Raw genomic sequence first — 23,566 nt, 5'->3', positions numbered from 1 at the left:
TCTTATTCTTATTCTTATTCTTATTAATACGCTGCTGTGACAAAAGAATTTCCCTTATGGGGATCAATAACATTTATCTTATCTTATCTTATCTTATCTTATCTTATCTTATCTTATCTTATCTTATCTTATCTTATCTTATCTTATCTTATCTTATCTTTGAGGAAATTTGAGCATTTTGTTTTTATGAGTGCAATTTTTGTTTCTTTTTTTTTTTTGCAAAGTTTTGCATCATTTCTAACTGAGGTGTGTAAGAGCTACTGCATGTTGTTGCTGGTGTGCAGAAGGTCGAACTACTGTATGTATAAACCCACCTCTACCTGGAGAGAATTTTTGCATGTGAATTGAAAAAAAAAGGTCCATGAAGGAATGTATGGTTTCTTAAAAGGCTCCGAGGTGTTTACAAGTTTCCAAGTGGAACCCGCCGAGGGCGGGAAGGGCCTCCTGGGAAAAGCATGCTCATAAAACTCACTCCATCACCAGCTCTGCTCAGAAGAAAATGTCAGATTCCGGGACCCTCTGAGAGAGAAACTTGAAAATGTTGGAAATACGTCAGCTCCTGTCGTCTGACCTTTGGAAGTGAAAGGGCAGCTACAAGAAGTTTCCCCCGAGTGCTTCGTCCCAGCCTTTTACGGAACTACTCGCCTTCTTAAGACGTGTAGAAACATGTTGGGGATTTACAGCTCAGGACCATCCAGAAGGAAAGGGAAGGCGGAGAAGATAAGGGGTGTCTGCATTGGAGACACCGAGGAGAAGACAGGGGGCAGAGATGAAGATGTGGAGGTTCTTCTTTGGGAGTGAGGAGGACGGCGAGGATAAGGAAGGAGTTCATCAGAGGGACGGCACATGGTAGATGTTCTGGAGATAAAGTCACACTGAGGTGGTTCAAACAGGGACAGGGGAGAGATGGAGGAGATCGGGGTAGAAGGTCGCTGAGGTTGGAGCTTTAGCGGTGGACCAGAGACCAGACGGCTGTGGAGACCCATGAAGGTGCAGCCCAAAGGAGAAGAAGACTTGTTGATTGTCTGAGGTGTTTTCTCGAGTTCATCGTGCGACTGGTTTAAAGATATCTTCTAGACGATTCGTCTTAGAATGTTTAACACGCTTCCAGACTTTTAGAATAGACTTTTCAGAAACTTCCAGGACCTGCGGTGTCAAACACGGGACAATAACGGCAAACAGGCGGTTGGAGATCTGGCTCTGTATTGGGTGCAAACCTGTGGCAGGAAAATAGAAAATACACAGTACCTGCAAAGTGAGCTGGATATACATCTTGCATCAACATATTTACACGCCTGGAAGGCATACATTGCATAGAAATCACTCACACACACACACACACACACACACACGTGTGCGTGTTAATGTGTTAAACATACTGCGGGTTGAATTCCAGAGCCGACCCGTGGCGCTGGTTGTCCTCCCGAGAGTATATACAGATGAACGGTCGCTCGTGTCTCGCCGGACCAGTGTGTAGCTGCAGTGTTTGTTGTGACAAGGTTTAGGTTAAAATTCCGCAGAGAGACGGGGAGCTGGGGCTGATCCTGCCAGCAAACGTGCACCTTATTAGGACAACCAGCCCCCGCCGCCCCCCCAACCCGTCCAATCTCCTAACATAGTCCTGCTGTGTTGCCGCCGCCGCCGCCGCCGCCGCCACGCTTTTTGCTTCTCTTCACGGAACATAGTGGTTTTCGCTGCTCCCCCTCCTCGAAGTCCAATGAATGCCTTTTTCCATCTCGGTCGGGATCCAGCAACCCCGTGGGGGCCGGCTCCGAGGAGAACCGGAGCGCGGTGGACCCTTCTCTTTGGCTTTCCACGGACCTAGCATGAAGGACTGCGGTCCAAACTTTGGACGGTGATTTATTTCCTGGCTTTCGAGGACTTAAGTCCGCTAAGCTAATGTTTCTGTTTGCGATATTTCAGCTTTCCCGCTCGTAAGTGGTACGACAGCATATTTCATTCTTTATAAAATGCCTTCAATATTCTATTAGCTTCCGTTCCGTTATGATAAACTTCTTTTCGTGTAATATAACGAGGTTATTCTCTGAATAAATTCACGTCTCGGTGCGACCCCGCCGCCCCGCCGCCTTTGCTGAGAAGTACTGGAAATAGAGCCGTCGGCGCAAACCTAAAACCCGAGGAGCGTCTGAGTTGCTGAAGCCGGACGGGGACCAAAACAGGAAAGGGGGCCCGGGGGGCCGTTCCTCGCGGAAAGAATTCAAGCTTATGCGGGGGGATGAAATCTAGAATTATAAGGAAACCCCGCGGTGGATAAGAGCGTTGTTTTTAAAGCTGTGAGACGAAAAAGGGAAAATGTATTTCCCCGTCGGGGAACAAATGCGGTCCTCCGTCCCGGTCCGCTCCTCTCCGAGCGCCTCCGAGGAAGCCTCAGGGTTCGACGGCGTCCCGTCAGACGGTCTCGTACAGCAGCGTCCCGCTGAAGATGGTCAACGGCTCCGAGGAGAACGCCAGCTTCCCGGCGACCAGGTCGATGCAGACGGTGTCTCCTCGGACCAGCGGGAGGATGATATTGAAGACGGCGAGCGCCCCGGGGTTGTGTTTGGTCTCGGCCATGGGCTTCTCCAGGGCCTCCGGCTGGTAGCCGGCCGAGTCGACCCGCGCCACGCCGATGTTGGACTTGGACATCACGGCCTCGATCTTCATGTTCTTGTGGCCTGTCAGGACGGCGCTGAAGAAGTAGCGCCCTGCGACGGGGGCGGTGAAGTAACCTAGGAGAAGACCGAGAGGGCGCTGAGGAACATCTCACGCATCCTGGATTCCTTCCATCGCCTGCGCTCACCATCTCTCTGCTTGGGACATTTCTTTCTTTCTGTTTTGCAAACATGCAGATTACTTTGGCCAGAAGAGGCCAAAACCACCTCACGCTTCTTCTTCTTCTACTCCTTTTGGCTTTTCCCTTCAGGGGTCGCCTCAGCGGGTCAACCTTCATATCTTCTCTCGAATCTTCTCTTTGGTTCTCCTGCCTGGCGGCTCCAATTCCAGCATCTGTCTACCAATGTATTCACCCTCCCTCCTCTGTACATGACTGAACCATCTCAGTCTGGCTTCTCTGACCTTCTCTCCAAAACATCTAATAATTCTGGCTGATCATCTTCTATCTCATCGTACCCCTGAGACTTTTCTCCGCCCATTCCAACCTGCTTGAACCCGTCTCTTCACCTCTTTTCCACACTCCGCACTCTGCTCCGGACCGTTGACCCCAAGTGCTGGAAATCCACCAACTTCGAGATCTCCACTCCCTGTAGCCTCACCGTTCCACCCGAGTTCCTCTCATTCACACACATATATTCTGTCTCGCTGCGACTAAGTTCATTCTCCTTTCCAGAGCATACCTCTAGATATTCCTCTACCTGTTCTCTGCTCTCACTGCAATGACCTCAGACACTCCTCCCAAAACACCTTGAGAAATCTAACTTGCTATGAGTGCTCCACGTTCAGAACAGATATGTGGTCCATCTCATTTCTGGTGGTTCTTCCGCTGCCTCAGAGAGCCCACACACTGCTCCCTGGTCTGGTTGGAAGGCGCTCTTATATTTTCCTCCTGACTGAGGAGGTGCCAGGTTGTGCTTGGCCCGCTGGAACGTCTCCTCCGGCTCCACGCGGCTCAGACGGCGGCGCTGACGCTGTGCACTCTGGCTGCTTCCTTCATCTCTGCAGCAGCACGCCGACTCCTTCTGGTGGCTCCAGATCCACTGCAGACTCTGGGCTCCAGCTGCATCCAGAATCTGCGCATCTCGTTCTCTCGGAATCTCCCGGATCCTTCGGCCTCTATCAGGTTCTTTGTGCGTGAATGCGATCCAGAACGTCAGAAGCGGCGATGTTGACCCCCGCCTCCGGGATCAGCTCCAGCCCAACGTGAACCCGAGACCGCGGAATGATGGATGGGTGGATGAACCTCTCACCAGCGAATGGATTGTTCTTCTTCGGAAAATTGACAACAAACGGTTGGGAGACCATACAGGGGCAGGGTGACACCCACCTGTTTTGGGATTGTAGGCGTCGTTTTCATTGACAAACACCTGGTTGAACACGATGGTCCCCGCGTTCCTCACCGGCCGAGTCAGAGCCGCCGAGAAGGACAGGCGGGGAACGTGGGCGTCAGAGCCGGCAGGACCTGCAGATAAGCCGGGAGGTGATGCGGGGGCGGCTCGGACAAAGTGACAGACAGCAGAGCTTAAACGGTAGTGGGTTGGAACCGAACAACTTACCCTCTTCACCTCGAAGACCTGAGGAACCGAGGGGGAGATAACAGCAGTTAGTTTCTCACGGCAGATGTAAATAACACCGAAAGAGCATGAGAACCTCTCCTTTTGCCACCTTCACTGTGGCGAGATAAGGAGATGGATGTCCTCTGTGCTACGTGGACGTGTTAGCGCCCCTCGTCCTGCTCGTTAGCTTCTGGGAAACGTCCGCCTGCCAACACTCCTCCGCTTTCTGGGAAGTGTTACCAGGAGTGGGCTCACAGGCGCCACGTACTCCCCTCCTCTGACATGGCTCACTAGCATAAATATCATTGCAGGGCTCATTGAGCGAGGGCAATTTCCCAATCATGGTATCATTAAACTACATCTCATCCCGGATTTTCTTGAGTCGTAGCGATTGCGACAACGATTGGCCGGTTCCTCAGAAGAGGAGGGTGATGAGAGGGTGTGGTACTTACCCGGGGGGCCAGTAGGTCCTTGCTTCCCCTCCCTTCCTGGAGGTCCTACCCGTCCTTGAGGTCCAACGGGACCCGGAAGTCCAGTCTGGCCTCTTTCTCCTTTGGGGCCGGGCCGGCCGGGTGGACCTGCGGCGGGGCACAACCAAGTCCACGATCAGCGGTCCGGAGTCCTGTAAGCTACCGGGACTCCGGGGGGGGTTTCTCTCAATCATCTGCACATCTGACTCCTTCTCGGTCTCGTTTTTGCCCCTGACCTCCTTCCCGTCCAAGGCTTCCCAGAAGTAGACCACGTGATTTCCTGCGTTCAACCCTGCTAAAGATCTGATCGGCCCGATTTTGCTGCGCCTCGTGTTTTTGCGGTGGCCCTCCCTGACGGTTTGCGGGCGTCTGCCAAAGGCTTTCGTCCCGAATTCTTTCTCGGGCCTATTTTTGTTCAAAACATTTGTTTGCTTGTTGTCTCGAACGGCCGCGGAGTGAAAGGTTGTCGGGCCGGATTCTTTCCGCGGTCTGTTCCCGGCCTCGGCTCCCTGTCGCTGAACTCTATTCCCGCTTATCTGCCCTCCCACTCACCCGTGAAGTCCTGCTCAATGAAACTGTGGAACTCCTCAGCCAAGTCCAGGACGGAGGAGTTGAGGCTGTGTATGTGGGAGCGGATGTTGTCCAGCTGGACGTGCTGGATATCGTTGATACTGTCTCCGTGGGACGTGACGGTGACGTTGAGCCCGTTGACGCAGCTCCACAAGCCCGACACATGGCGGCTTAAGCCCTCCTTGATTGTCTCCAGGCTGCTGGAGAAGGAGTCCATGCGTCCGCACACCCCCTCCAGCTTGGACAGCCTCCCCTCCAGGCCGTCACTGGAGCGCCGGCAATCCCCGATCTCCTTGACGACGTTGCTCCGAATGTCCTGGATCTCCTTCCCCAGGTTGACCAACCACGGCTCTGATTCCTGAAGGTGGTCCTTCAGGTCCTTCTGCAGGGAGTCCACCTTCAGGACAATGAAGACACTTTTTAATGTCTGTGAATGTCAGTGAACTCACAGGGTTCACACACACACACACACACACACACAGAAACAGTGTAAAAGTAGTAATATGATGGGATTAATGTGGCAAATGAATAATCTGTGTCCAATCAAAGAGCGTCTCTGAGGTCAAATGTGGAATGTGGAGCATCTTGTGAAGCTACACTACGGGAATTGGTCACAAATGAGGAAATATCAAATGGTTCCAAGTCATCATTCTGATGCTTATCCGGTTTGCCGGACGAAAACCGCCCGCCCCGTCCCGAGGAAACGCCATGAAGGCTCCTCTCAAAGGGAGGACCTGAAGGAGACGCCCATCAGCACAGTTTGAAAGGTGAACACAGGGAGACGAGAACCTGGGCGCGGCAGAGAGGCCTCAGCCTGATGGCTGCTGCAGAAGACGGTGACGATTATGAAAGATGTTCTCTGAGGATTTTATTATTGTAATTTGACAACTTCATTCTACTCTAATAATGGTCTCCCCTGTGCTGAGGAGACATCAAGACCACTGCTTGTTTTCCTTCATATCGTGACTTTTTGTCTCCATGATGTTCTTCTTTCCTCTCCGTCCATCCATACATACATATATAAAACACACACAGTCCTAATGGCCGCTGTCCGTCAATGGAACGCAAATATTGCCTTTGCTAAGCTAATATTATGTGAGAGCCGGAGAAGACGTCTGGAGGACACGCCGTTGTTTCTTCAAGGTCTGGACTCCAATGTTGTGTTTCGGTCGCCGCGCTTTGATAAAACAAAACGTCAGAGTTTTATCACGCCGTCGGGCTTCTGGGGCTTCACACCAGAAGATCTCAGGATGATTCGGTTACTCCTGATGACACCAGAGGGTCTCATGTTTGACCTCGCCGATGTTCTCGCTTAATCTGTGACAGATCTTCACTGTTACAAGATGGAATGTGAGCAGGACGTGGGATTTGACATCGATGTGGCTTCAGGACGAGAACCAGGGGGTGTGACGATAGACGAGAGGGTCGCTTTGGACCTCGGGGTTTCTCCATTACTGAGGTCTCCTTCTATATAAACACCAGCGACTGAAGAGGCTCTGGTTGCAGGTCCTACCCGAACCCCCGCGGTGTCAGCCAGAAGATCCGAGCGCGTGTCACAAAGTGCTCGGTTTCACTTTCCGACACCTTCCGGAGTTTCGCCCCACATTTGCGATCATGTCACTGCGGCTTCGGATGGCGGTCACCTTTACCTAGCACAGCTTCTTGGACCTGATGGGTCAGCCATCTGGATCATCATCCACTGAGCAGCTTTTAGAAGAGCCGCTGCAGAGTTTGACCGGTTCAAGACTCATGACTGAGATGTGATTGAGGTATTTTGATCCTGTGGAGGCCGACCCATGACCCCCAAGGGGCCACGGACCAGGGCTCTCCTCCAGCCATCCCAAGACTAGTATGACACAGAGGCTTGCGTCAGGAAGGGCCTCCAATGTAAAGCCTGCGCCAACGGGAATCAAACCTATGACTTCCATAACAACAATCAACAACCGTCAGTGGTGATGAGGACCTTCAGGGTATCAGAGGAACTACTGTGGGGGGGAGAAGGAGAGCAGCAAGGTATGTCCAAAGGCAGAAGACAAGAGTAAAAGGCAAGGGTCTGCAGCTGGGAGGCAGGACTTTGGATGTTGGGACCATGTAGTGAAGAGGACAGGAGGCGAGTTGGTGTGAGAGAAGAGGGTCAGATGGAGGCAGATGATTGCCTATGGAGACCCTGAAGGGAGCGGTCAAAAGCAGAAGAAGATGTAGTGGGATGAAAAAGAAGTGAGGCATGAAGTTGAGAGGCACCGATGTGAAGACCATCGTCTTACCTCTGAGAAGATGTTGTCCTGGTTGCTGTTCAGTTGCGTTATCGTGGCCCCGTGTATCTCCACCGTCTTTCCAATCCCCTTCAGGGTGTTGTTGATGGACCCGAACGTCTGGAGAACCCCGTCGAGCTCTCCTCGGATGGACTTCAAGTCTCCTCCCAACTTCCCGCCGTGGACACCGTGACCGTGCAGAAGCTTCCTGAGGTCATCCACGTCATCCTGGCACTGTCCACAATTCTGCTCCACCTCCTCCTTCAGACGTCCCACCTCCTCCTGCAGGTCGGAGCAGACGCCTTCTCCCGATTCCACCTTCCGCCGCAGGTCCGTTAGTTCGTCCAGGTACCTGTTGAAGCCACTGTTGGTCTGGTTGGTAAGAGCCTGCAGGTCAGCCTCCAGGTTGCTGCAGACGGAGCAGTGGTCCAGGCCGCGGCCGAGCGTCTCCACCTCCGAAACTATGCGGGTGAACTTCTCCCCGTCCTTCCCGGTGATGGAGAGGATTTTCTTCACGTCGTCTGTCAGGTCGATGATCCTCTCAGACAGCGAGTCTCCTGAGATGGACAGGTCCTCTAACCTGGTGTTGAACTTCTTGATGTCGTCCTGGTTGGACACCACCCTCCACTGCAGTGTTTTCACAGTGTCTTCCGCATCCTTCCCGTGTCCACATGTCTCGCTGCACGTGTGCTCGTTCGACGTGAGCCTCTTGTCCAGGAAGGCGGTGGCGTTCTCCAGGCGGCTCAGGCGGCGGCTGTGGTCTCTCACCGTATCTCCCAGGACGGCCACGTCCAGCTCGATCTTCCCGATTTTGAAGCCGTCGCTGTCCAGACGATCGACCACCATGTTGCGGAGCTGGGTGACGTCCCTCTGCACCGTGTCCTTCAGGTTGTTGCCGGTGTTGGCGCACCTCTGCTCCGTCTTCCTCACGGTGTTGTTGAACCGCTTCTCCAGCTCCTTCAGGCGCCCGTTGAGCCGGTCCTCGCTGAGCCGTCCCTTCCCCCCGCCGCTCCCGCCCAGCTCCTTGTCCAAGCGCCCCTTGATGGCGTCGCACTTGTTGGCGGTGGAGATGAGTCGGCTCTCCAGGTGGTCCATCCTGGATTCCAGCTGGGAGAGCGAGGCGCAGCAGGACTGCGAGGCCAGCGTCTCGCTGCGAGACGCGTCCAGGCTCTGCCGCACGTGCTGGTCCAGGGAGCCCAGGAGCTTCTCCAGGGCTACGATCCGATCCCGGTCCTCCTGCTGCTGCCGCCGCACGTCCTCCACGCCCGCCTGGACACCAGAGACCAGGTCAGACTCACCGGCAGCGGCCCATTTGATCCGTTACAATCCCCTGGGTTTCCTGTACCAGATCATCTACAGGTGTTGACCGCAGTTAACAGATGCAATTCACTCTTCCGTCCCTGATCGCGAATGACCTAAAGGCTGCTTCTACTTCTCCCGAACCTCCCGGCCCTCGGCGGACCTCCGGGCGGAGGTGATCACCTGACAAGAAGAGCAGGACAGGGACACTCGTCTCTCCAGCTCCGTCAGGATCTCCTCCTTCAGAACGTTCAGCTGGCTCCCCTCAGCCCCCCCGCCCACGGCACCTCCGTCCAGGTCGTTGCCGCCTCCGTTCACCAGGTGGTTGTTGATGTTGAGGAGGGTCTGGTCGTGGAGCTGGACCGGCAGAGGCTCGCGTTAGTAAAGGTCAAGGTTCAAAGGGTCGGGAGGTCCAACCACCACACGGACCTGCGTTCTGTTGTAGAGATGGTCCAGCTTCGTCTGGATGCTGTTGATGGTGTCCTTCATGTGAGGTTGAGCGGAGTCAGCAGGCACCGCCGCCCCGTTCAGACCTGAGCTGCACATGGACGCAGGCGTCATCACACGTTCACGAGAAGAACTGTTCCTCAGCTCCATTCCAAAACACATTTTGAAAACAACATTGACTAGAAAGAGGTTCTAAACAATAAAAGTTGCTCCAGCTTCCTTCCTGTCCTCCTGCTGTCCATCCATAAACCTCCTCTCTATCTTCAACCTCAGCATCCTCCTACCCAGATCTTCTGTACCCCTCCTCTGTCCATGTCCAAACCATCTCAGTGTGACCTTCAGCTCTGCCTCCTGTTTTCTTCTCAGGGTCTCCAAACCAGCCACCATGGCTGCTCTCACCTCCATCTTCTCCTTCTATCCTTCCCCTCTGGCTGATGCTCTTTTCTCCATCCATTCCAGCCTGCTTGTGCACACCTCTCCGTCCACCCTCTCCGTAACTCCGGATTGTTGACCCTTGCAACTAAACCGCAGCCTTCATCTCAAACTCAACCTTCTTCTTCTCCACTCCCCGTAGCCTCATTGTTCCTGGTGTATTCGGTCCCGCTGCAGCCGACCTTCACGTCTTTCCACAGAATATCTGTGATGCTCCTCCACCTGCTTCCCATTTCTCATCCACTTCATTCAAATAAAATGGCTATAAAATCTCAAAGGATAACGTTTCAGCAAAACACACACACACACACACACACGGAGACGTACAGTCTATGGTTGATGTTGCTGACTGTCGTCTGGATGTTGTGGAGGTCTCTGGTCAGGCTGCGGATGGTTTCCTCCAGCTGATGGACCTTCTCGCTGTCCCCTGAGGAGGAGGTAGAGCGCGTCAGAACCTCCAGAGCCTTCAGTGCTGAATGCCTTCGCCTTCGCCGTTCACCCCGATGCATTACCGGTTCTGCTGTTGCCCCCCTTCTGTCCCCCGTCAGGGTTGTAGCCCGTCTGAGAGACCTGGGGTCGCCCCCCGACCACTCGGCTGTCGGTCGTTACCCTCGGCCCCTCTCGGCAGTCCTCCCCGGAGTAACCGTGGCAACACTTCCACTCCATCTCCGTCACCATCTTGTAGGCCACCTTGTAGCGAGGCCTCCTAAATGTCCGGTAGCTGGGAGACAAAATGGACAGGCCTGATCCCTGCTGTTTGACAGAAATCCTCACCTGGACTCTCCTTCGGTCAGTGAATAAGAAAGTGTGAATGCTGTATGTCTATAGAAGTGTGAATGTTGTATGTCTACAGGATGTGCGAATGTGGTATGTCTATAAGAGGTGTTAATATTGTATGTCTATAGGAGGTGTGAATGTGGTATGTCTATAAGAGGTGTTAACGTATGTCTATAGGAGGTGTGAATGTGGTATGTCTCTGTAGGAGTGTGAATGTTGTATGTCTATAGGTGTGTGAATGTGGTATGTCTATAAAAGGTGTGAATAAAGTATGTCTATAGGAGGTGTGAATGTGGTATGTCTTTGTAGGAGTGTGAATGTTGTATATCTATAGGTGTGTGTGATGTGGTATGTCTGTAAGAGATGTTAACGTTGTATGTCTATAGGAGGTGTGAATGTGGTATGTCTGTTGGTGTGTGAATGTTGTACCGTATGTCTAAAGCGGGTGTGAATGTTGTACTCTATGGAGACATACTGTATATCTGTTGGTCTTCAGAGACTTTATAAAAAAGGAAAACATTTTTCAGTTGAGCAGATCTGAAAATAGATCAGAGCTTGATTGGAGGAAACCCTTTCACATTGTTGTACACAAGTAGGTCCTGGTGATGGACGGGATTCTTCTCTGCCAACTTCTCACGTTGTTCTAGTCGTTCCGTCCAACAGAACCCAGCTTTATTTAGCTGCTTCCAACTAAAATGTTTCTCTTGACCTTTTATGCTAGTCATCAACAGTGTGTGTGTGTGTGTGTGTGTGTAAGTGTGTGTGTGTGTGTGTGTGTGTTTGTGTGTGAGTGACACATCACTGTCGTGATACATATCAACACAATAAATAGCTCAGACAGTCTTAATAAAGATTTACAGCGTTGTCATGGGAACGTTAACCATGGGATGGCTAAGGGTCCTAACACACACATGCACACATACACACACACACACACACACACACTGGGTCTTGTTCTGATGCCAGCCCTAGACGCAGGTCCTCCAGCAGCAGCAGCAGCGTGAGAAAGAGGGAGGCCACATTCTCTCAGACGGGAGGAGAGGATGAGGAAGAGGAGAGGAGGATGAGGAAGAGGGAAAGCTCTCGCTGTAAGGAAAGGATGGGCTTCCACACTGGAGGGTTGGAGAAGACGAGAACCTTGAGTTTTTCTACCTCTCCCTGTATTTGGGGTTGAATCTTCAAAGATGGCAAGAGAAGATGGGAACATTTGGGCAAATATGCCGTGCAAACGTCCATCGTAGAAGCTGAGAAGCTGTGCTTCAAGGACAATTGCACATTTCTGAGTTATTTTCTCAATTTTTGGACTCCCTCTCAGGAACGGGTTGGTCCTCCTTCAGCCACCCTGCCTTGCCCGGCAGCACCCGGCCGACAGGAGCTGGGGAATCCAACCAGGAACCTCAGGTTCTGAGGCGCCTGCACTCCCAGCAAGACCACGCCCCTCACTCTTTAGCCACGCCCCCACTATATGACCACGCCCCCTAACCACACCCACTTTAGCCACGCCCACCCACCACGCCCCTCACTCTTTAACATCGGCCCTCTAACCACACCCTCACTATTTAGCCACGCCCATCGTTTTTAGCCACGCCCCTCACCGTAGCCACGCCTCCTCTGTAGCCAGGGGATTTGGGTTTTGAACCATATTTGGGTCACTGGTTCAATTCCCTACGTTAAGTTTTGGAACTAATAGAAGTCTGTGACACATGCAGGCTTCTTCTGTCTCCTGAGAGAAGAGCCAATCAGTCAACCAGCAGGTGCGACCAGACAGGACTCTGTGTGTGTGTGTGTTGGACAAACTCACGCCACTCGAGGACACTGCCCCCATGTGCATCTCTGATAGTCAGGCTTGATGTACGTCTCCACCCCGTCCTCCATCACACAGCTGACCGTGCGTGTCACCACATAAGCACACCAGTTCCTGAGAAAAACACCCACACACACCCACACACACCCACACACACACACACACACACACAGGCAGAGGAGAGGAAATGACTGATGAGTCGGTGTGTGACGGCCGGCGGTTTTTATTTGCCGTGAAGTCAAAGGCAGATGTGGCTCCAAACTGTGGTCCTGCCGCCAGACATTTGTTTGCCGGTCACACAAGACAAGGCTGGAGAACAACAACCCTTCCAGAAGGAACCAGAGGGAGGAGAAGAAAACATGGCGCTTGTTGATGGTGAGGCTCCAGAGGCCGGAGATCCCTATCTGCCTATCTGGACGGGAATTATTCTCAGATCATTTCCACCGCAGCCAACTTCAGATCAGGCCAGGATAACAGCAACAGTAAGCACCATTGTTTGGCTGCACACACACACACACACACACACACATTTGTTTCCATCATCCCAGAGCAGATATTCTTGCCTAACGTGGAGTTGGTGGATGTTGACTCACAGAGCACACAGCCCCCCCGAGGCTCCTGAAGTGGAGCTGACCTTCTTCTTGGAGGTTAGTGTTTGGACCCTGGTGGTGGGAGAAGAAGTTTGCAGAAAGGGTAACTTTTGGACTCTCCTGGCGAGGAGGTTCAGATGGGTCCCATCACACCAGGCTGACCTTTGACCCCCTCCACTGCCCGTCTTACTGCTGAAGACCTCGCGACTGATGGAGGACACTTTGGAGAACTTTGCAAAGCGCTGACGATGTCTGAGAGGAGGAGCTATCGTCTGAGAAGGACACCTAAACCTGAGAAAGACGGCTTTACGCAACATCTCGAAGTTCAGCGGACGCAGGTTTAGACTCTCCAGCAGATGAGGTGGCGCCGAGGACATGTGACCAGGGGGAGGAGAAAAATCGGAGGCCCAAAAGGGTGTTTTTTATTTCTCTTGTCGTCGCAGAAGACGGGGAAACCCAAGAGGACTTCAGAGAAGTTCTCCGTCCTGCAGTCTAATTGGGTTTACGGAATAGAACTCTTGATGTCCACGGAAGACCTCTGCAGACCTGAAGAAGGGGGCGTTCAGAAGTTGGAGGCCTTTGTCCTCTGAGGCCGGAGGACAGAAGATCATGTGCTTGGCTTGTGGGAGATGAATGTGCTGACAACTGAGTGCGTGAGATCCTCCTGGTCCTTCAGCACCTTCCACACGCTCCTTAGGTTTCATGTCGCCGAGGGAATTAGACGACCGAGGAACGCGGGCAGATGGAAATGCAGATTATCTGGATTAGAGGAGCTTCAGCCGGTCTGAGTCACTTCTGATCTTCAAACACTTGAGATGTTCTGAAGGAAATGAAATCACCCGGGGAGCGTCTGGAGCGAAGCGTGGGGTTCGTTGGTTCAGGAGGACGCCGGTATCACAACCGCTTTTCTTCCACCTGGGTTTCTTCTCAGGTGTCTGCTGTGGAGACACGCCGACCGTCTGAATTCCCCCGAACTTGTCCTCCTTCCTCGCTTTACTTGTCACATTTGATGTACGCTACATCAGATACCGACCAGACGGATGTCAGAAAGGCGGCGGCGTGACAAAAGCATCGCTCGGACTTGAGCCGGACCTTCCTTTCCTCGGTCAGATGGTCCGGTCCAGGCTACCAGCGGCAGATCTTCTGATTCACGGACATGCTAAACTCTGATGATATAGAATGTGACCCGCCGTCTTCTCGGTCTTCTGATCTCCAGAAAGCCCGATGCCGATGCAGATTAGAGACAATCTTCCATCATCGTCTTCTCATTAGCCAGGATCTCCGCCCCGTGAGGCTCCTGCTGATTAGGGCCCATTAGTGTCAGAGGTGAGGAGGACAAGGTCTGAGCAGGGATTCCTTCATGCCAGGCCTGCCAGCCTCTGAGGTCTCTGAGCCGTGAATGTACGTCCAGCCCTCTGGAGAACAACCGCTGGAGCAACAACGGATGATGGACTGGATCTGACATCAAGCCTCTTCCACGTCGTTGCTGAAGGTTGCGGAGAACATGCTGTGGGGATCTCACGCTGTAACGGAACATCGAAGATGTATGCTTCCCGCGGAGAAGGTCAGGGACACCGGACCTCCGTCAACATTAACTTGGACGCCATGTTTGTGCTTCGTGCTAAGGGGTGTCGGCGGTCCGGGAAGCAGGCGGGTGATGTTTGAGTCTGGATCTGCTCCAGGGTCCAACCAGAGGGCGTGGACCCGGGTGCGGACCTTGGAGGCTCCCAGCAAACACAAATCCAACATCATCAGGAGTTTCCTGTTTGTAGCCTCTGTCCGGCGGGTGTGGAGAGATGGACTCTTTGAGCAGAGACGCACATCTGACCTCCACCTTCATCAGGGAGGAACCCGGATGGTCCTTGAGGCAACCAGGCTTCACTTTCCCACGTACAGGAGCAGTGGAACGACGATAAACCCTCGCTGCTCAGGAATGGAGAAGGGAGGAAGCAGGAGACGCAGGAGGTTTTTTTCTCTCTCTCTCTCTCTCTCTCTCTCTCACACACACACACACACACACACACACACACACATACACACACTGGTCCTGGTCAATGTTCTCACTCCAAGTATTTGTACTTTGTGATATCCCTTGTAGTTCCCCCCGTGGCCATTAGGGGGCGCTGTTCAGCGCCGGCCTTTGGGGTTCCGACCCTCAGGTGATTTCCGGCCCGTCTTTCGGTGAGCTGTCGGAAAATTGCTGGGGTTCTTCGCAGATGTTGAGATGGTCCATCGGTCAGCGGACGCCAGGAAGCCCATTTCTCCTGGATTGTGGGACACCTTTGATCAAGTCTTTGATCTGAGATCAAACACAGGAAGTCCCTTTGTTCCCCACAAACGCAGATCCATGATGGTTCTTCCCGCTCTCGACTCATGAGCGTTCTTCACCAGGCTCACTGTTCCAGCCTGCGAATCACAAGAAGAATTTATCCTGACAGGACCACGGCTCCATCTCCGTCCCACCATTCGGATGTTCTTCCTCGCTTTGCGATGGACAGATCTACACCTGCTCCCCGCTCCTTCGTTCTCTGGAGCACCAACAGGAGTGACCAACGAGCTTCAGACCTGGAAACATCTGGGGCCAATGTTGAGAAGAAGAACAAGATGAATAAGAGTCTTGGTGGTGAGACCGGTGATGGACGCAGATCCTCCAGCTGGAAGCTCTCCGTGGTGGATGGCAAGGAAACATGTGATTTTGAATATTTAATCACGGGTTGTGATCGTCTTCGGGCTCAGATGATGTCAGCTCTTTCCACCCGGGAGGGCGCGGCGGTTTCTGCTGAGCCCTGCGATATCCGATGTCGTCGGCGTTCGACGCTCATCCGCCATTTTCCGCCGGCGAGCTGAGAAGAAGCAGCCGGCGGGGCCTGTAAATCCCAGGGGGGAACTCCAAAGATGGCCACCTCGGCCGGAAGCCTCGTCTCCATTCATCCAGGGCTTTCAGGTGGTCTCTGGGTAGCTTCATGGAAACGTGTCCTCCGGTCCATTTCTAGAAGATTGTTCGGGGGTTCGGTGCCTTTTAAAGGTCATCTCCGGCAGCTTCTTGGAGGACGTGAAGCTAAACTTGCATTCCCACCACCAGGGCGTGGATGTGGCCGCCACGCCTGGGCATCTCACCTCCTCTCTGCTTCTTTTTCATAAATGGATCATCATTAGAACCCATGAAATTCAACCTTCTAGTTCCAGATGCTTTCAGAGGGGTGTGCAGGGTGTGTGCGCGCAGGGGAACGTGGTCCGGGGGCTGCGGTCTGCTGCAGAGGATCCACGGGACGCGGTGGACGGCTTCTCGTCTCACTTTCACATTCTGTGGTCTGCGGAGCTTCCTGGATGGAGCTCGGCCTGAATCAGCAGCTGCGGTCGGTGGCGGCTGGCGAGCTGCGGGCGAGAGGAGCCCGAGGAACTTGGGAACGGAGGTCTATCTACGTCATGTCACCTTCGGCAGCTTCTCAGACTTTAAGGTGACTTACTGTTCTTTCTCTCTTCGCTCCTCACCTGCTTTGTGAGCTGCTGGCTTTGCCTTATTTATGCGTGAAATGTGTTTTCTTCTCTTCTCCCCTTCGGTGCTTCAGACTGGTGGATCATCACAGGTTCTCCAGCACAACACGGAGGTGAAGCCGGCCTCCATGATGGAGTGCAGACACCAGGACTTGTGTAAATACATCCCTGGCTCCCCACCGCCGTGCACACACACACACACACACACACACACACACACACACACACACACACACACACATACACACACACACACACACACACACACACACACATACACACACACACTCAGACCCTATCCTCCCTGCACTTTGGTCCCTCTCCACCCCCCATCTCCTCCTGCGCGCGCGCACACACACACACACACACACACACACACACAAACATACAAAAACACACATACACACACACACTCAGACCCTATCCTCCCTGCACTTTGGTCCCTCTCCACCCCCCATCTCCTCCTGCGCGCGCACACACACACACACACACACACACACACACACAAATACACACAAACATACAAAACACACACACACACACACACACACACACACACACACACACACACTCAGACCCTATCCTCCCTGCACTTTGGTCCCCCTCCATCCCCCCTGTCTCCTCCTGCACACACACACACACACACACACACACACACAAATACACACAAACATACAAAAACACACACACACACACACACACACACACACACACACACACACACACACACACACTCAGACCCTATCCTCCCTGCACTTTGGCCACCTCCCACCCCCCATCTCTTCCTGCGCGCACACACACACACACACACACACACACACACACACACACACACACACACTCTCACACACACACACACAGGAGTGCTTCATGCTACATGGGGATGATGAGCAGTGCCGGGGAGCGTACATGTGTGTCTGTTGACTTAACGTTGCCAAGGCAACCTTCAGCCCAAGTCCAGGTCCCAGGGAGGAGGTGACAATCAGCGGCGACATGAAGTGGATCTCCAGCAGCTCCAGGTGTGATCCACCTTCTGCTGCTGCTGCTGCTTCCTTCAGGGATCTCAGCCAATCACCTGGCTCCACCCAGCCCTCTCCTCTCACACCGTCTATCTTCCTGTCCTCCTCCCCTCCATCCATAAACCTCCTCTGTGGTCTTCCTCTGCTCCTCCGCCCGGTCCAGGACCTTCTACTCGTTCCTCTGGTCCTGAAGAAAAGCCTCTGAATGCGGCTGAAGTTCCTCCTCACCAAGGACACTTTTGTCAGGTTGTCCACCGTCATCCCAGTGGAAGCGATTGATTGGGATTCCAAGTAATAGATTACTTCTTCAGAGTTGCTCTTCTTCTCTTCGGGCCACTTGTTTCTTCTTAATTTCAAGCAAAGCCCTTTAGTTTTGGGAGGAGGTTCCTGCCTGTTCTGCAGCTCTGGATCATATCTTTATGATTTCATGTGTTTTTCAGCTATGTTTATATTTTTAATGCTTGTAATGCTGCCGTTGTCCAACGGCGTGGACTCCAGTGGATTCCACAAGAGGTTTGCACGCTACAATTTGTTACATTTATGTAGATTTAACACATCACACACTCACACACACACACACACAGACACACCAGTACGAGGTGAGGCATTCCGAGTGTAATCCAATAAAGTCCCATTAATCCAATGGCTGGGGAAAAAATTCCTAGATGAAAGTCCACTTTAGAAATGTTTTTACAATCGAACACATTCTTTGAGGCAAACACAAGTTGTTCTAGACACACACACACACACACTTCGCCTCCACTCATGCAGCAGTGTGTGAGAGTTGCCCGCTATGTTCTGGGAGTTCAGCCGTAAGTTGCAGTGTTTCCTCAGGAAACACACAACTTTGCCAAACAAACCCATAAAACACAATGTCTGCCAAGCAGAGAAAGAGCCCAATGTACCGCTGGCATAAAGGCCATTGTTTCCAGACTGTTCCATACAATTACAAACACACACACACACACTCTCACACACACACACACACACACACACACACACAGCAGTTTTCTGGACAGGTCCTTCTTCCCTTCAGGGCTCAGTAGATCAGAAGTGTTGTGCACTTGCCTTGTTTTACAACACAATAAAACACACCTGCTCAGTAAACGACAACACACACACACACACACACACACACACACACACACACACACTACACATCATGTGTCATCTCGGCCCCAGGTTGGCCAGCCTTCGGGGGGTGTAAAACAAAGAGGGAGTGTTTGGTCCAGGAGGATCTTTCACTGAGCGTCACTGGACGTTTGACAGCAGCTTCAAGGGGCAGGGGGGTGTGGGGTGTGTGTGTGTGTGACCCCGCAGGTCAAGAAGCCTTCCATCTTTGTTCTGAAGCACACACACACACACACACACACACACACTTGAGTGCACTTGCTAAAGCTTAAGTGGCCGACAGGCAAACACAACTTAAAGGCATTCTTTCAGTGCGCCTTAATGCAGTTTATAATGCACACACACACACACACACACACACACACACACACACACACACACACACACACACACACACAAACACACACACACACACACACACACCAGGACTATATCTAAACTTGTCTTTAATTGTTTAGACTGAGACTCATACAATGTTCATGAAAACATTTGGTTCAGCGTATGTGTGTGTGTGTGTGTGTGTGTGTGTGTGTGTGTGTGTGTGTGTGATTTGGGGGGTGATGTCTAAGTTGAGTCAGGCCAGTCAGAAGGAGGAGATCCAAAGAAGAAGCTGGTTGCCAGGATCTCCTCCTGGACCTGGACTCTGTTTGGTTCTTGAACTACCTGAATCCATGAAGAACTTCTGTTTGAAACCTAGTTGTGTTCTTCAGAGGAAGACGTCCCGATCAAACCTCATGGGTCCATGGTGGACTCCTTCCAGGGTTCCGGTCCAGGAGAACCGTCCTCGTCCACTCCGGTTGCCCGGAGAGCCTTCTTGCACTGCTGGAGCAGCCTTTCTCCAGGAGGCCTTCAAAAGCAGGACACACACAGAGAAGGTCCCTCCAGGGTCCAACATGCAGGAGGTTCAGTGGAGATCCCACATTGTCCAGACGTGGGTGAGAGGGTGACTCCGACCGCTGGATGATCGCTTTGGAGAACGAACGAACAGATGAAGGTGTGGTGACCATAGTATGCTTCGGAGTTACGGCATTCGACACCCTCGCCATCCTGAACACGCCCGCAGTTCAGAATCTTCCAGGGAAACCATCGTTTCAATGGGGGGCAACAGAGGTCAGAGGACCTAGCGTGATAAATGGATGTTTCCTGTGTCCCGGGCAGGGAGGAGGTCTTGAGAACTTCACCAGACAATCGGGACCGCAGCAGGAAACGGAAAGAACCGACAGAAACACAATCAGCCAAAACCAAAACTACCACAGGCGACATGAAGATCGGGACTACATGAGCCGACTGGATCGGAGACGGCGGTTGAAAGACTCAAATGAAAAGGAGGGATGAACCAAAGGAGAAGCGGATCCAAGATGGAGAACAGGACTTGTATGGCTGGATCCAAAGTAGAGCTGGTCACAGAAGGTCACAGAAACCCACAGGAGAATGAACTCAGCAGAAAACGGGAGACGAGCCGAAGCAGAAGAGACGAGAACGTCCGGAAGTCTGGACTCGTGATGAACCAATATCTCGATCTGAAGATCTGCAGCTGGAAGGACGTTGAAGGTTCATCGTCACTCCAACAAAAGTAACACAACACAGCGGAGAAGAAGATCTCGGTCTCCTTTCGGTGATTTTATGAGCGCCCACATCCAGCAGACGGGACCTCCTGGAACTCCACATAAATAAGAGGCCACTCTTGGAACCTGTTAAAATGCCATCTCCTCTCAGCCGTGTCTTCTCAGTTACTTCTCATATCTTTTGAAGAGCTTCTCTTCCGCTCTGGGCTCCAGACAGCGCAGATACCTACAGGAGCAGCTGGCTGCCGGCCCAGCGGTGGATGCGGGAAGAATAAGCTTCCTGTGGTTGAAGGAGGGAGGAGAGCCAGAGGACAATGTCTCCGGCGTGCTTGCGCCCGGCTCAGAGGGGTTTTCGGAAACGCTCGAGGAGAAGGAGATCGGAGCATTCGGACCTTCTCGGTGGAAGGTGGAAACGAAAATGCCGAAAATGCCGTGTTCGTTATCCAATCGGGATGGAGACCGTACCCAGAAAGCGAGGCAGCTTACGGCCGAGGCCGCGGAGGACGCGGCCGGTCCGGGCCCATCCTGGTCAGCTGCTCTGTTCCGTCACCGAGAGGAACCGTCCTAGAACCTCCACCTCAGCACCTGCTTTGGACCTCGTCCTCCTCATTCTCCGTCTGGACGACATGGAGCTCTGACATTTTGGCAAGAGATGTGTCAGCAAACCCCCTCCACCACCACCACCTGCCCCCCCCCCCCCCCACACACACACACACACACACCAGCTGCCCCTTGACATGTGATTGAACTCAACTGATTTGTTTTGACAGATGTGTGAAGTATTCATTAAGCAGTGAAGACTGTGTGTGTGTATGTGTGTGTGAGTGTGTGTGTGCGTACGCTCTGCTGTCACAGTCCTGCAGATCCACAGACACACTCATAGCACATTTACAGCATTTGATATCATACAATAATAGGATATCAATTATGATAGGCAAACACACACACACACACACACACACACACACACACACACACACACACAAATGTAAGTGTTATCCACACATGTTGGCTCTGGTGCAGCCTGATCTCCATTTTTATCTTGCGTCCTTCATCATCCTCAAGACTCCTCTTTCTTCAAACTCGGACCTTTTATCCTCCTCCTCTCTTTGAACCCCCTGTCACACACACACACACACACACACACACACACACACACTCACACACACACACGTACACACCCACGTTCAGCTTCAGCGTCCCACAAAGAGGAGAACCATTCATGACGCTACACCAACAGCAGCAGGCACACTGACAGAAGCTCATATTGCAGGAGCTCAACACACACACACACACACACACACACACACACACACACATACACTAACACAAAACTATGCACACACACTAAGTGCAAACACATGCAGGCATGCGGGCAGACACACACCACATGTGAGGATCTGTCACTGTGTTTTGGCCCGACCTATGCATTTGTACACGTGCACACTCACATATGTATGGACAAAACACACACACTTTCTCTCACACGCACACACACACACACACACACACACACAGATAGAACCCATTCATATAATCCGTCAGTAAATAAACCCAAACTTCCTCATTGGTTTATGAGCCGACAAAGCGTTGAAATCCACCCAGAGGTCACCGATCCGGCTTCCACACACAGAAGCTGTGCTCGGACCACAGCGTGGACCTCAGTGGACCTTCACACATCATCTGCTCCATCTGCTGCTTCTGGTCCTCATTGACTCGTGAGCCGTAAATCTGCGACTGCAAGGATTCTAGTCAATCATTTCCACACTGCATACACACATGATGTACATCTGTGTGTGTGTGTAAAAATCTAACGGCAATGAACCTGAAATTATATCAAAGTTTCTACAAAAACCAAGAGTAATTAGATCATACATCTTCTGTCTCTACAACCCTACACACACACACATTTGCCGTTTGTTAAAATAACACACTCGAGTCTTGTAAAGCTGAAGGGAGCCAAACTAAACACTCAGCACCCCCTTACATTTCACCTTGGCCCTCAAACAGTAAATATCTAGAGACAAATATCTGCAATCTCTCTCTTTCACACACACACACACACACACACACACACACGGACTGGAATTCCGAATGGAACCAAGTGCAGACAGATCTTGCAGGCTCCCAGCAGAAGACGCCGAGCTCAGCTGGCAGCTTTGCTTCTTCTGAGTTGACATCATTGTCCATCATCAGGCGTCAAAAACCAACGCGTTTGCAGATGGACCTTTGAACGCTGAAGTCGTCGGTTGTGAACACCAGAAGACGAGTTTGGGAGGAGACACCGGTCCACCATCAGTCGACCGGTCCACCAGACCATCATAACTAGTCCTTTAGTCCACCCACCATTCCATCTGTCCTGGGGTCCAATGTGTGGACTCAATGCACAGACTAAATGAGAAAAACCCGACCTTCTGCGTGGAGGACAGATCCATGTGATGCGGACCGAACCCCCGGAGATACAGGGGACCTCCAACCCCCCCAACCCCCACCCTCCTCGGCGGTCCTACCGGTGTCTGCTCGCCGCTCTGTGGCCGCCCTGGACCAGCGGCTCCGCGAAGCCCAGACCCCGGCAGGAGCGCAGCAGCGCCACGGCCAGCAGCAGGACCAAGGGCTCCATCTGCTCCGCTGGAAGGTTCCAGTCCGAGGGAGAGGAGGACGAGGAGGAGAGAAGGAGAGAAAGAGGAGGAGAGGAGTGGAGGAAAGGAGGAGAGGAGAGTCCTGGAGACTATCGGGGAGCCGCGGGCATCAGCGCGCACCGCCGCGGGAACGAGGCGCCCCTGGAGAAGGAGCTCCGGGAGAAGACATCACAATGAAACCCGGGAGAAGAAGAGGAGGTGGAGGTGGAGGAGGAGGAGAGAAGGAAGAGGAGGAGGAGGAGGACAAGAAGGAGAAGGAGGAGAAATCCGCTTAAGCAAGGTTGTGTGTGACGCGCACAGAATCCGCCCGAGTGTGAAGCCCGAATAGTTTCCTGTCAAAGATCCAGGACCCTCCACCCCCCCCACACACACACCCCACCCACCCACCCACCCACACACACACTAGAAGGGTTAGCCACTGTTTCACAGCCTTCCCTTTAGTGGTCCCTCGGAGCGGACTGGGGTCTCAGGTCTGGGGGTTCAGGTCTGGTCCAGGAGGGGACAGCTCAACAAGTCCTGGTTTACAACGAGAACTTGAAGGAACATCATTTCTCTGAACATTCACCCACAGATACCTGCGCATTTCTAGCACGGATCTCCTCCATCCATCCATCCATCCATCCATCCATCCATCCATCAGTGTGGCACCTATCTCAGCTGTGATTGGACAGGAGGTGGGTTCACCCTGGCCCAATCACATGCAGCCATTCACCCTCTCATTCACACAGCAGGATAATTCAGGTTCTCACTGTGTGTGTGTGTGTGTGTGTGTGTGTGTGTGAGAGAGAGAGAGAGCCCCCCTCCCCCTCCAGTCAGTCTCCATCTGAAGGCAAACTAAAGTTAGATC

At 52.6% G+C, this 23,566-nt stretch overlaps 1 protein-coding gene across 1 annotated transcript; it reads right to left on the bottom strand.

The window, feature by feature from the left end:
* Positions 1-1,186: 1,186 nt before the first annotated feature.
* On the bottom strand, positions 1,187-23,039 carry emilin1a (elastin microfibril interfacer 1a). The gene is made up of 12 exons (XM_086166726.1): positions 22,591-23,039; positions 12,278-12,394; positions 10,212-10,420; positions 10,027-10,126; positions 9,250-9,358; positions 9,004-9,177; positions 7,534-8,790; positions 5,252-5,666; positions 4,682-4,807; positions 4,230-4,247; positions 4,001-4,135; positions 1,187-2,729 (listed from the first exon to the last, which is right to left on the bottom strand). Exons 1-12 carry the CDS (start codon positions 22,698-22,700, stop codon positions 2,410-2,412), a joined length of 3,090 nt encoding a protein of 1,029 aa, XP_086022852.1. The 5' UTR covers positions 22,701-23,039; the 3' UTR covers positions 1,187-2,409.
* Between the last annotated feature and the right edge of the window lie 527 nt (positions 23,040-23,566).

This window comes from Fistularia commersonii, chromosome 20 (assembly GCF_037954325.1).
Source record: "Fistularia commersonii isolate RoL2024-O1a breed Wild chromosome 20, RoL_Fcom_v1.0, whole genome shotgun sequence".
Lineage (NCBI taxonomy): Eukaryota > Metazoa > Chordata > Actinopteri > Syngnathiformes > Fistulariidae > Fistularia > Fistularia commersonii.
The sequence above is the reverse complement of the archived record's forward strand: the minus strand, read 5'-3'. Positions and strand labels throughout refer to the sequence as shown.